Genomic DNA, 14,825 nt, shown 5'->3' with positions numbered 1-14,825 from the left:
TACCTTACATTCTGTTACTTCCAGTTTTGTACTGTGAACTATATAACCGCAGCCGAAGCAATTAGTATAATTTCTAACCTGATTGCAAATAGAACAGCGGGCTGCAGGGCAGAGTTTGACGCGGAGTGGAGATAAGGGTCTTTGAAATAACAAACAAAAAAAAGCCCATACAAAAATCACGGTAAAAGAACCCCAGATAATGGGAATACAGTAACTAAACCGAGACACCGAAAACTCCAAAAAACATGCATACCAATCACCACCCGAGTACCACAACTCCACATGTCCTTGTGAGCCCAATTAACTGAATCTGCTTAACAATAAAAAGGTCATCAGACTCAGTTGGGCTTCACTACCAAGGATATCCCAGTACTAACTCCCACTAGTAATAACTACACAGCTTCTTAAGGGTTAGTCTGGGGCTGGAATTTAACCTCATTCATCTAAGGATGCAAAACATTCAGTCAAGCGCCAACCTGCTACTAGCAGGTAACGCAATAGCATATACTCTTAAAATGTTTGTGTCCTATTAAGAGGATCTCATCATTTTTATAGTTACTTGGGTGTACTACAGGAGTACTAAGACTTCACAAATGAACCAGCATCTTTCATATTATTCCAAATCCCTTGAACACTATTCTACCTACAAGTTTACTTTAAAAGTTTGTACATGTTGGTCTGAATCCTAGAGATTCGGCAAATGGAGATGTAGATGAACATCTCCAGTATCTCCAGGCTACTATGGTGCCTCCTCAAACCCTACACACCAAGTTATGTCTTTCTACAACTACACTCTCAGACAAAAGGGTAAAAATTTGTACCTTTGCTTTACTGGGGCTGTACCCTTGTAATTGTACCTTTTAAGGTACAGAAATGACGTTTCATTTGACATTACGAGAGAAGAGCCGTATTGTAACTACTTCAATCACCACAGAGCTCATGTTTTGACTGAAGGTCCAGTAAGATTCATTCCAATGCTGTCATCCCTTTGTCCTGACCAGAACAACTCGATCGCGTTGAAGATGGCATGAACCATATCAACCAAGACATGAAGGAGGCCGAAAAAAATTTAAAAGATTTAGGGAAATGCTGTGGCATTTTTGTATGTCCTTGTAACAAGTAGGTACTGACCAAGCGCCCTAGGCTCTTGCTAATGTTGTGTTGTCCAACTCGTTTTCTTTGTCATGTTGAATGTCTCAAGTTTTATGTCTTTTCTTGTCTTTTCTCCTTTCTTTCTTTCTCATGTGCTTCATTGTGCGGGATAAATTGCTTATGTTTAATCAGAACAACTGGAACGCATCGAGGAAGGGATGGATCAAATCAATAAGGACATGAAGGAAGCAGAAAAGAATTTGACGGATCTAGGAAAATTCTGTGGTCTTTGTACTTGTCCTTGTAACAAGTAGGTGCTGCTTGCTCGCTCGCCCGCCCGCCTGCCTGCCTGCCTGCAAAGCAGAGACTAGACTTTTTTAATGAGTCTTCTCCAAAAGTAGCCAAGGTCTCCCCCCGACCAATAGCCTTGGTCAGCGCCTTCATGCAAGGGGGCGAGGCAGGATGAGCATGTGGCATGCGGAATAAATCCCGAAAACCAAAGCAGTAGCCATGCTTTAACTATAAGTGCAGATCTTGCACCATTCACGTTGCGATGGACGTTAGAGCATGCCACAGTAGTCCACGCTCAGCAGTGTTTCTACACCACCACTTGGTCCACTTGTTATATAGAGGTCCACGGGCTGAACCATCAACGTAAATATTTTTAAAGAATTCGGTTTATTTAGAGAGCAATGGCAAAACGTTATATATGCCAAGGTTGAGGGATACACATCAAAAATGCTGAATTATAATTTATATTTTAGATGCTTAAATATATAAACAATGTTTATGGAGGGTGGAAGTGATAGTTTGGCCCCTGGACATCTTTAATAATGTTTTCTGGTGTTTCTTCAATGCATATTATTTCCTCTCTATTTTGCTGAGCATCCTTCATGCGGGCCCTACTGGATCTAAATCTAGAGAAATGGGCAAATGGTGGCCAATGTTGAAACACTGGGTTCTGAAGATGCATGATGCCCTGGGAGGAGGGGCTTGCCCAGCATGGTACCAAGCTACATATACAGTTGCCCCATTCTGTCACCAATTGAATGACCTCTTTGGAACATAAGACTATCGTGGTCAATCGATTCAATGATTCTCTCTGCAAATTTGGCCAGTTTTCATTGCGGACATGAATGTGGTGTATTGTATATACATTATATAGGCCTTTATAAAGTGGCTTATCTGAGTGTCTGATGCATTTGTGATTGCAAAAGCATATGTCGTGAATGTGCTGCATGCAAATGTAACTAATGTTTTTTTTCATGATGATGATGATGATGATGATGATGACGATTATGACAATCTCAAAATATTAGTAGGTACTACAAACATTAACCTGGAAATATATTATCAGAACATATTACATGATGAATTCCACATACTAAATTGTTAATCTATGTTTTACATATTCCACATAGAAAAGTACAGTGTTGAAATGTTCAGAGGATTTATGTAGATCAGATACAAACTGGAATTCCACCATAATCTCTGTAGGCAAATGTTTTTGGCCCACAACCATAATTGGCCTGATAACTGCACATCTCACGTCTCCCAGTTAGTATTTACAACATACACACAGTGGTAAAACAGTAGCACGTGTGGCTACTTGGTGAGTCAAGGACTTACAAAGAAATAAAGTGTAATCTTGATATTGCAAATATAGCTCCATACTTAATACCTATTAGACCTCTCGCAGAATTAGAGTTGGTAAAAATAAGAGATTTAAGACCTGACATACTTGTAATAAATTTTATATCCAGCACGGTTTCATTTATAGTACTTTAAAATTAAGGATGGGCTTTACTAAATTGCTCTGAATCCCCCAAAAATCTTTTAAATAAACAAATGAAAAAAACCTATATAGATAGCAATGAATGGATTTGTTAGATTCTGCCTGAGATGAACATTAAGTCCAAAGATGTGCTTTTCTGGTTTCACAGTGGCAGAAGGTTATGGGTAGAAACACAGAGATGAAATAGACCTGTTAAGAGTAATATAAGATGGTATTCACTCAGAATGCTGTGACATTAACCTGCGATTCATGTCCTGCTTTCTGCAGCCTCACTCACTTTAAAAGCATTATTAGAAACCCAGACTACACTAATCACCAGCGCAATAACTGAAGTCACACGAGATATGCGTGCAGGCCATGTATATTTAATATTCTTCAGATAAAGAATGTGTCTGAATGAGGCTGCAAGGAATATAAAAATCTAGTGCAACAAAAGTGGATATATTACAAACAGCCTAATACAATTATAGAGTGAGCTGTATGAAAAACGTGCTCAGGAATGACTATGACTAATTGCACGATATTACTGTATAATAAAATATGTGCAAACAGGTAACATGAAAAGGGAAAATATTTAATTGCACATAGATTATTGAACAGTCTGCAGTTTCTGAATTAACAAACTGCAAGTTGAGCTGCTGCTTTTGTGTGAGGATGTGTAACAGATGCTTAAAAACTGTTTAAAGTGGCGATGAGACATTGCATGGATACATTGTCAGTTAGCATGACAATGCCTCAGAGTTATGGGGTTGCCATCTTTGGTCAGCTGGCTGGAGTGAGATTTGAGATTCCAGACAAGTCTGTACACACATTTACATGTATGTGACAGTTTTATTACCTTTGTAAATAGTCTGTAGGGTTTGCAAAATATCCCAGTGCTTTTGTTGTAGCTGATTTTAGGTTTATAATGGAATAATATAGATTTGCTGTAAGATTTCTTGTGTGAGCGTGAGAGTCTGAAAGAGTGAGTTTCACGCCAGATGTGTGAGAGCTGGCAACCCTGAAATTAAAGGGTCACGTTCAGAAAGGCAAAAGTAGGCAATGAAATTAACTGTTTTAAAGGATGAAAACATGACATTTTGTTCTTCAGTATCTTGCCAGAATAGAATTTGGAATAGAGTTGACATTTTGGCTGTTAGCATTGTGGCATGGTGTGGAAGTTTTTTGCTAATGTTTTCTTAGAATAGCCACATGATAAATAAATTGTATTTTCACAGATGCACTGACTTTCTCGACTGAGCATCTGTCAGTAATATAACAGAATGCTAAGGGGCAGGCAATAGTCATTTATAATCAAATTCAGACATAAAGGTATGTCTACTACATATCATTTACTCATTTCCTCTCTTGTATGAATTACACAGCAAAGCTAATCTGGTCAAATTTAAGTAATTTCTTGTTATCAAATCAATTACTTGAATCATATCAGCTATAGTGTGATGCATTTATCTATTACTCTGGTATTTCCTAAATTCACTGTTCAACAAGCTATGAAACTGACAAAAACAAATATCTTATAAAAACTAAGGCTTATTTTTATTCCTTTATAATTCCAAGGTGTTATTCCTTTTCCCTGTTACTGTATCTCATGTAGATCTCTTTCTTTAATATGCTGCAAAACACCAATGGCTTTCCTAACCTACTCTGTTAATAGCATCGTTATTATTCTTAAAAAAAAGTATCCCTGTGGTTTTCTGTTTAAATACAGTATGTGTACGGGTCCTGCCATTCCGTGTCACTCTGCCCCCTTCTGACCTTCGTGTTTTGTGTCACAGTCCATAATGGAGATCAAATGTCTCTCATTTAATCTCATCTTTCAATGATCAACAGCAGCCAAGTAATATTAAAAGAAACAGCAACCAATTTTCAATAGTAAACACATTTCATGTTTCTGTATGTTAATAACTTCCTTTATTAAATAAGTACCTGTTTGGATAAAATATTAACAGTTGAGTCTAAGTATTCATGCCCTGTCTTTCTGCTCATCGTCGGCCTGTTAATTGTTTCGTGTGCATTGATTGGTGGTTGCACCCCCACCCCCCAGTCGTTGAGTTCCTCTTTCTGTGTGCAGACTCAAAGGGGGTGGTGCCAAGGCTTGGGGCAACAACCAGGACGGGGTGGTGGCCAGTCAGCCTGCTCGCGTGGTGGATGAGCGTGAACAGATGGCCATCAGTGGAGGCTTCATCCGCAGGTGAACCGCCCCTGAACTTACCACGCATCCTGAGACGGCGCGAAGGTAGCTAATCCGGGCGCTAAACCAGTCTGAGGATCTAGGAGGAATAGTGGAGTGAGGATAAGATAAGCTAAGCCAAGACAATACAGGTCAGGATAGGATGAGATGAACTTTATTAACCCCGTGAAAGGAATTTTTGGTGTTACAGCCGCAGTTGTAGACAATACACACAACATGAGCATAGTATGAAAGGACGTAAATATATGAACGCAAACAGTGTACTGTATACAAACAACTAAATGGTAGACAAAATCTAAGACGGGGGTGGAGAATCCCATCAAAAAAGGGCCATTGGGTGTGTGGGTTTTCACTGCAAAGGTTATCCCAAAAGCCTGCATACACACTGGCCCTTTGTGGATAAGATTACCCACCCCTGATGGGATTGTACCAACCAGTCAGATGTCTTGGCCCAGCCTCTTCCAATTGCTTAGACCCACCTACTCTACAGTCTGATTGGTTATCTCTCAATTTTTCATTCTGCCCTCAGAACAATTTTGTGCAAGTAAAACTCCCATGAGCCCATAATTAACTGGCTCCCTCCCCTCGTCACACCACACAGGGTAACGGATGACGCCCGAGAAAACGAGATGGACGAGAACCTGGAGCAGGTGGGAGGCATCATCGGCAACCTGCGCCACATGGCCCTGGACATGGGCAATGAGATCGATACCCAGAACCGCCAGATCGACAGGATCATGGAGAAGGTGTGCTTCAGTACTGGCATGCTCTTTGTGTGACTCCCTGCGTGACATCATCCTGCAGGCCACAATATTATTTACTGAAAACACAGAGTGCAGGCTGCATCTGGCCCTATTCTCATTTAACCTGATGCATGTTCATTGAGATTGTTTATTCTTCTCTAGGCTGACTCCAACAAAACCAGGATTGACGAGGCCAATCAGCGGGCCACGAAGATGCTGGGAAGTGGCTAAATGCTAACAGGAAGTGCTGATGTCCTTATCTGCATCACCCCAGTCCGCTTCATATGCTGTTCCCAGAGCAGTGCCAATATGCTTTCATCATGGAATTTTCCTACTCAGTTTGCACACATTCCCAAATCCCCCATTCCTCAACACTGTTAATGTTGTTATGTGTCGTCTGTCGGCTTTTTAAATTAGTCTTTGTAAATGGTTTATTTTACTGTATCTTCTATAAGGTTGTACATAGTGCTGATTTGAAGGCTATAGCTCACTTGTGAAGTCCTTGTTCTCATTTTTTTAAATGTATATCATATATATAATATATCATTGCTGGATGACAACTAATGTAGGAATGCTTTACAACATTGCTTTTCCTTTTCAGTATTTCAGTATCGTCCAAGTAAAACTGTGTCATTCCATTTCGCTACTGCCGTGGTCCTTATTTCTATGTAACAATATATTAGAAAGAGGAACAAAAAGTCGAGAAATGATAATGGAAAGCGCTTACAGCTGCCGGCTTTGGTTTTGTTCCCTCATTAGTCATCAGAAGTTCATTATCTCACAAATAGAACATGTGAGATATAGACATTGCACTTGGAGTGGCGTGATTTGTGCATAATGCATGAGTAATTGATTTTAAAAGCATAAAATGGAAAAAAAAAACATCATACATGGCAGTAGCAAACTGATGGACGCATGCTCAGTGTTAAGACACAGTTGGGAATATCATAATACTACAAATCTACAATAGTCACATTCAGTCAACATATATTTATGACCTGGGACCAATCATTGTAAAATTTGTAATGGAGATGGTAACAAAATGGCTGTAGCATAAAAGGACCATGTTTTTCTAAGCATATGTGCAGTTGAGTTGAATAAATACTGAAAGATTAAGGCTGTGTGTTGTATTATAGGGTGTGGTTGCTCTTTACAATGAGAAGACTGCTTATTTATGCCAATATTTCTGAAAGGCATTACTTTTTTTAAGACGGTATCCTGTTAGTTTGATCCCCATGTGTGGTTTGTAAATCAGTAAAGAAAAAATACAAAACAGAAATTCACAGGTTTTACCAAACAAAATGTTGCCTAGAGCTATGCACAGCAAATCACTGACATGTTGAGTATCTTAAAAAAAAAAACCTTATCAGAATACAGCATACAAATGTTACGTTAAACTGTGAGATTAAAATTGTTAATGCATGTAATATTGAATCTTCTTATTGTTTCCTGTTTGTTTGTGAAGTGATTGAAATTTTGTAGGTAGTTGAAATGATTAAAAGTAATAAACCTTTGTGTGGATTATTTATTTACTTGTTTGTTTGTTTTTTTAATTGTCTCCCCATTCTGCCGTACAAGACCTCGGGGCAGAAGATCTTGTACTCTGTGCTTGATGATTCAGGTCTGGCAGCAACTTATTTCTGCACAGGCTGTTTGTGGGGCAGCACTTGACTCGCTGCCATGTCAGGGGCCAGTTGGAGGTTAAAAAGGTGATAAGTGCAAAGTTACCAAACAGGTGATGATGCCACTTGGCAACAGTCTTCAGAGAGGATAAGTGAAGTTTAATTATCACCAGAGGTGAGACGACATTAAAGTTCCTCGCCCTTCAGAACTTCTTTTTTTTCATCCCTTTAATGTGATCTACTTGTGTGCTTGTTTTTTTTTTTTTTTGCTGCTAAGCACATTAGATTTCTGCTCTATTTAGTTCAGGCAATATTTTCTTGAATTTTGTCCTCCTGGGTACCAAACACAAAATAAAGGTATAAATTTGCATATAATCTTAGATCTCGAAAGGGTATGCTTTGTCAAAATCAGTAATTAGTACCATGAACATATGGGCTAACAAGATTAAAGTATACAGTCCAACAATGTTTTTTATTAAAGAAAAACAGTGGGCTAAGATTTTGAATATATTAAGAAAATGCAATCTTGCACAGTTCATGCAGAAGATGTTGATACTTAAAATCAGTTGGATTTTCCCCGTATATCAGATATAAAATGTATGATAGATTTTATTATCGTATCATTCAGGATGTGTTTGTACAGTCCAAGAATTTTTTATTATGGAAAAGCAGTGGGTTAAGATTTTGAATATATTAAGAAAATACAATCTTGCGCAGTTGATGCAGATGTTATATTATCATATTGTTTAGGATGTGTTCTGGTCTTCTACATACTGTATGTGCACTTAATTATAACTATCACAGTAGCTAATAATAATTTCACGTAGTATTCTGAGTGAATTAAAATCCAGAAAAACACGACCACTGCCTAATATCAATCTATGGATTGTGATAGAAAACCTACAACCAAGTTATATTTAATTGTGATCCTTGGTAATATGACTAATTTATATCAGAAACATAGCACATACTGTATATGCCAATAAAGGACCCCATTGTAAGACTGGGAGCGACAGAAAACTGCTAAGAAAATTGGAACAGGGACGTTATTTGAGAGATGGAAGTGGAAACAGGTTTAAGAAAATCTGTGGCGAGGAAAGAACAGCTATTTGGTGCAAGAATGAGAGAAAACAGATACCCAAGTATCAAAAAAAGGTGTTTACCCAAAGGAGGACCAAGGCTGAGGCCTAGCATTGGGGTCTGAGTGACCTGGGCAAACAAAAAGAAGATCCTGTCTTATATAAGGCTTGGGAACAAGAAATAAGTTAAACTAAGTTATTAGGCTGATTACCTGACTTCAAGAACCCCCCTTATATTTTTGTCCTTCATTTTCCAACTGCTTCTCCAATATATGGTCGTGGGGGCCTGGAATCTACCCCAGCACAGAGTTGGGGAAGCGCTGGACAGGATGTCCAGTCTATTGCACGGCACACAAACACAATAGTAAAGAAATGGAAACTCACGTAGCTACATGCCTTTGGATTCCAGGAGGAAACCCACACAATGTAGGGAGAGCATGGGAACACTCTATGCACAGAGCATGCATGGGATTTGAAACCCCAAACATGGAGATATGAGACATCATGGCACCGATCAGCTTGTCGTATTCCATGTGATATGACAACGGATTACAGAATTGTCAAATGCGTCATGCTATTTTATATTTTAATTCTGAGAAAACCATGGACTGAATTCACATTTTAACTTTCTTGTTTTTTGATTAATATGATAAACAAAATGGTTAACTGGTCACAATTATTTATGCTACAGTATATTCCGGCAATAAAGCAAATGATATTGACTATAACTGTAGCGTCCAGGTTGCAGTTAATGTTTTCTGGTGGTGATAAATGTTGCAGCATGTTTGAAAATGAAGTGCATCAATTTGAAAGCCTCAGGTCCCACATTTGGAAACTGGAAAACCAAACATACTGTATATGAGGACAGAATATGAGCAGATCTGATAATTCTCAGTCATTTAGCAACATGTTTGAAAAGACAAGTGAAGTACAACTTAGTTTATATACTTTTTGGCTTTGTGGGGTATTTTGGCTTTGTGTAACTCCCACAGGGATTGAAAACAATCCCAGAACTGTTGACACCTCTGGCCCAGGATTCATCCTCGTCTACATCAGCATTTACTCATATGCAAAGCTAATGCTTGCACAGAGTCTAAGTGGGTTGTGCTGTTGCTTCATACCTCCTGGGTTGGGGGCTTTAATCCAGGTTCTACTCCCTACTTCTACTCACGAGTGTGAGTGTGTGGAACTTGCATGTTCTCCGGTTTCCTCCTGCAGTCCAAATGCAGTTAGTTGACTGGTTGACTACAATGCGAGTGTGTTTGACTATGTGTTCCCCTTCCTTGGGCCCTGTGCTGCCTAAAATAGGGACTAGGCCCCCCCGTGAGCCGGTGTTTAAGCAGATGGATGGATGATGTACGGATGGATAAGCCAAAAGCCCACTCAGCTTTAGGACCAACCAGGTGCTGCTTTTCCCTGTAACTCTGGGTGCTCACAGATATACACAAGGACTCCCCCAATACAACCCCCCCATCTAGGCACATGTTATGTGTAGTGTTGCATCTATATAAATTGATCCTTTTGCTTTGACGAGCACAACCCACCATCAGACAGACTCGCAGATACACAACATGCTAAGAGTTATATAAGAACACATGAGCCCCCCACACAAGCCCACACAGCCTGACTCACACGTTGGAGTCGAGCAGACGAGCTGCCAGTCTTTGCGGGCTAGACGAGCGCACGTACGCAGAGAAGCCAGAGCATTACTCCTGACCCACACTCATACAACATCAAGTCCTGATGGTGAGGAACTAATTATATCCTGTGAGGCAACGGGTTGAATCAAAAAAGTAAAAAACTTAAACAACAATTAGGACGTGGCCCCTTTAAAGAAGAACCACTACACAAATCTGAAGGGTCTTTACTGGTCTCTCCAGTAAACCGCTTCGGGGCCGATGATGCTGCCTTCTCATTACCAACGTCTGCTCACCGTCAGGCCCCTCCCCCCGTGACCTCATCTTCCCCTCTGTGTTTTTCCGAGCAGGGTTCTGCAGGACTGAATTAAACAAAAGTGACTATGTTACTGAACAACTAAGAAAAACATAGTACACTGCCAAGATACAGTGCAAAACGGACCTAAACAGCTAAATAAAACTAGAATAAACACAGTAAAACAGGGGTGTCCAACTGCGGTCCTGGAGAGCTACTGTCCGGTAGGTTTTCTATCCTACCTGACTTCTGATCAGCCACACCTGTTCTCAGGTAAATACCAGGAGCTGGAGACCCCTGCACTATTGTAAATATAAAGATATAATATAATGGTCTCAAATATTCGCATCCACTCAGGCAAACTCATTTACAACCAAAGGGAATTGCACCAATTTGACAAGGTAAGGCAGATCAGCCAAACCAAGCACTGTACAACTACCATGTCTGCCACTGAAATACAAGTATACTGATGTGTATAAGATTTCATTCTTGTCAAGAGAAAACATCCATTTGTATAAGAATAAGATCCAACAGTTTATCCAGTATGGTTCAGGGTCAGCATGGAGTCTATCTCAGGGAGCACTGGGCACTGGGCAAGAGAGAACCAGGTCGGGATGCCAGTCTATTCACCCCATACATATTATTATTATTGACACACAGACACGTGTAAGTGAGAGCAAGCTTGGCAGTGAAGGGCAGTGAAGGGCAGCGAAGGGCAGTGAAGGGCAGCGATGGGCAGTGATGGGCAGCGAAGGACAGTGAAGGGCAGTGAAGGGCAGCCCCATGGAGCTGGGGGTTAAGGGCCTCACTCAAGGACCCACAGACAGACAGTTTTGCAGAGGTTTAGCTGAGCCACACAAAACTTAAAAAATAAATCTGACATTTTAAATGCAAGACGCAAAATCCTAGATTCATAATTATATGGAGAACAGCAGTCACGATCTACTGCATTTACTAGTCACCAACAGATGACTGATGAGTTTACTATATGTCAGATTCATCTCAGTGAGTAATATAGACAGATAATATTGCCCACTCCATGCTTCATGCTTGTGCATGACAGGTAAAGGCCTGCCATGGCATCTCCCCTTCTTCTCAGACATAAAAAGATCAGCCATAAAACGCAATTCATGACAACAGCTGAGCACGACTCAGTCTGGCTAGACCCCGGTAAATGTCATCACACTAGCACATGCTACCCAGTTTCGCCTCCTACCTCACGACTCGATCCCTTTATCCTCACACTCCCTGCAACCCTCATGTTCGAACGTGACGCTGGAGGTAAACTCCCCGCCACTAGGGGGCCGTTGGAGATTCTGTGAATCCTGCTATTTTATAACGCCTCCTCTGCTTTCCACTGCCCCCCCCCCCCCCAATTCTTTTTCATCAGTGATGACCGACATTCCAGCCTCCTCTCCAGCAATCATTCCCACACCCCCCTCCCCCCCCACCTACGCCACCAATAACGACCAATTTGGTGTATCCATCAGCACACAATGCTCTCCTAGCCCCCACTGGTTTTTAACACAATGCTCTCCTAGCCCCCACTGGTTTTTAACACAATGCTCTCCAAGCCCTCACTGGTTTTTAACACAATGCTCTCCTAGCCCCCATTGGTTTTTAACACAATGCTCTCCTAGCCTTCACTGGTTTTTAACACAATGCTCTCCTAGCCCTCACTGGTTTTTAACACAATGCTCTCCTAGCCTTCACTGGTTTTTAACACAATGCTCTCCTAGCCCTCACTGGTTTTTAACACAATGCTCTCCTAGCCTTCACTGGTTTTTAACACAATGCTCTCCTAGCCCCCACTGGTTTTTAACACAATGCTCTCCTAGCCCCCACTGGTTTTTAACACAATGCACTCCTAGCCCCCACTGGTTTTTAACACAATGCTCTCCTAGCCCCCACTGGTTTTTAACACAATGCTCTCCTAGCCCTCACTGGTTTTTAACACAATGCTCTCCTAGCCCCCATTGGTTTTTAACACAATGCTCTCCTAGCCTTCACTGGTTTTTAACACAATGCTCTCCTAGCCCTCACTGGTTTTTAACACAATGCTCTCCTAGCCTTCACTGGTTTTTAACACAATGCTCTCCTAGCCCTCACTGGTTTTTAACACAATGCTCTCCTAGCCTTCACTGGTTTTTAACACAATGCTCTCCTAGCCCCCACTGGTTTTTAACACAATGCTCTCCTAGCCCCCACTGGTTTTTAACACAATGCACTCCTAGCCCCCACTGGTTTTTAACACAATGCTCTGCTAGCCCCCACTGGTTTTTAACACAATGCTCTCCTAGCCCTCACTGGTTTTTAACACAATGCTCTCCTAGCCCCACTGGTTTTTAACACAATGCTCTCCTAGCCCTCACTGGTTTTTAACACAATGCTCTCCTAGCCCTCACTGGTTTTTAACACAATGCTCTCCTAGCCCCCACTGGTTTTTAACACAATGCTCTCCTAGCCCTAACTGGTTTTTAACACAATGCTCTCCTAGCCCCCACTGGTTTTTAACACAATGCTCTCCTAGCCCTAACTGGTTTTTAACACAATGCTCTCCTAGCCCCCACTGGTGTTTAACACAATGCTCTCCTAGCCCTCACTGGTTTTTAACACAATGCTCTCCTAGCCTACACTGGTTTTTAACACAATGCTGCTCCCTCCAATCTATTAATGCAATATGCAGCATGAGTAAAGAAATTAAGCGAGGAAAGTGTGCGAAAAGCACTAGCGGTGATAGTCACACTTATACTGGCCCCCTGGGATAAGATCAGCTTTCATTTAATGCATCCTGACTAGCCACCGTTAGCAATCAGGCCAAGAGGCTCTGTAAAGCAAAAGGAACCCAGTGATCAAATCAGACTCTGGGGCGGCAGCCCCAGGTCAGGTTGGGTGTGGGTTGTGACACGGCATGGTGATGGGGGGTGGGGCTTGTGGGAGATGCCCTCCCAGCCAATCTCTCAGCAAATCCTCCCACCAGCCACATTATCAATTCCAGGCACATGTACCGTTCATTACGGAGCAGAAAGAAACTCACAGCTACCAGGTTCTCCACATTTTCATTTAGAATCAGGGTAGCGTCCTTACAAACACTGAGATGTTTCTTCTCCAGTTATCTTCACCAGCACTGAATTCTACCATGTCACCAGATCCATGGGGGGGGGGGGACCTGCCCCCATTGTCCGCCGTATTCGCGTTGAGCATGAGGGCGACTTTCGGAGGGCAGTGCCGATGGGGAATTCTGCCTTTTCCCCTTCCCTTTTCCCAGTTCCATACACCATTTTGTATAAATGATGTCATCTGAAGTGCCCTGCGGTGACTCAAGGCTCTATAAAAATTAATTGACTTGATACATTCATAACTCTAAAATCAATTTTAAGTTGATAGTTTACATGAAGTTCCGCCTCTCAGTTCTCTGACGTGTGCATCCTGAGAGACTGACATTCTGACATTCCTTCCAGTCCCCTGCTTTGCATCTTCAGTCCAGGCTCCAGATTCCCTATAAACCGGTTCTGATAGATGAGTAAAGGGATAAAATCATTTCATTACATGTAATATAATCACCAATAAATAAATTATAGGCTCAATGATAATAGAAAAGAGTAACTGTTATGGTAATACAATTGCCAGATTATACCAGCAAGAACATTTACCCTACAGTACCAGTCAAAGTTTAGACACGCCAAGCTGCCTGCAATTGAGAACAATAGTGTCACATCACATGACCTGGCCACCAAACCTAAACACAGTGGAAATGATTTTGGAAGAGTCTGACCAGACAGTGTAGGAAAGGCAGCCAATGAGAGCTCAGCATATATGTGGGACCTCCTTCAGGACAGCTGGAAAAGCATCCCAGGAGGCCACCTCATGGAACTGGTGTAGAGGAGAGAGTAGGATCAGCCAGTGCCTGGAGCAACTGGGATTAAGGGCCTTGCTCAAGGGAATTATAGTGGGATCATGCTGCCGACCCAGGGATTTGAACCAGCAACCTTCTGAGTCCCAACCCACAGAGCTGCCCCCCCAAAAAAAATGTTTGGTTTTTTTTTTTGGTCAGTGCATAATTCTATATATGTATGTATATCTATATATGTTATTTTATAGCTTTGATGTCTTTCAAATTATTCTAAAATGTAGAGAATAGTACATATATACCTTTCTATAGGTAGATTGTCCTGTACTGCAATTCAAGTTTACCCAGCTATTTTAACACCAGTTTGCTGATAATAACAAGTTCTAAACTGAGCATATTCATGTTCTTGCACTTACCCAATCAATACACCTGTCTCAGCTACTTTGCCACGTAATGTTTATATAAATATGGAAATTAAATACTAATGCATAGCTTTCACTACACCTTTCCAATGGCGACAC

At 41.2% G+C, this 14,825-nt stretch overlaps 1 protein-coding gene across 1 annotated transcript in view; it reads left to right on the top strand.

Annotated features, from left to right (window-relative positions):
- snap25b (synaptosome associated protein 25b) overlaps positions 1-7,334 on the top strand; it is a 38,702-nt gene extending 31,368 nt beyond the window's left edge. Inside the window, exons 5-8 of the mRNA XM_023838765.2 lie at positions 1,285-1,402; positions 4,959-5,078; positions 5,680-5,824; positions 5,984-7,334. Coding sequence (XP_023694533.1) covers positions 1,285-1,402; positions 4,959-5,078; positions 5,680-5,824; positions 5,984-6,052 — 452 coding nt within the window. The 3' untranslated portion in view covers positions 6,053-7,334. The remainder of the gene's footprint in view (positions 1-1,284; positions 1,403-4,958; positions 5,079-5,679; positions 5,825-5,983) is intronic.
- Positions 7,335-14,825: the final 7,491 nt, after the last annotated feature.

Source organism: Paramormyrops kingsleyae, chromosome 14 (assembly GCF_048594095.1).
Source record: "Paramormyrops kingsleyae isolate MSU_618 chromosome 14, PKINGS_0.4, whole genome shotgun sequence".
Classification (NCBI taxonomy): domain Eukaryota; kingdom Metazoa; phylum Chordata; class Actinopteri; order Osteoglossiformes; family Mormyridae; genus Paramormyrops; species Paramormyrops kingsleyae.
The sequence above is the reverse complement of the archived record's forward strand: the minus strand, read 5'-3'. Positions and strand labels throughout refer to the sequence as shown.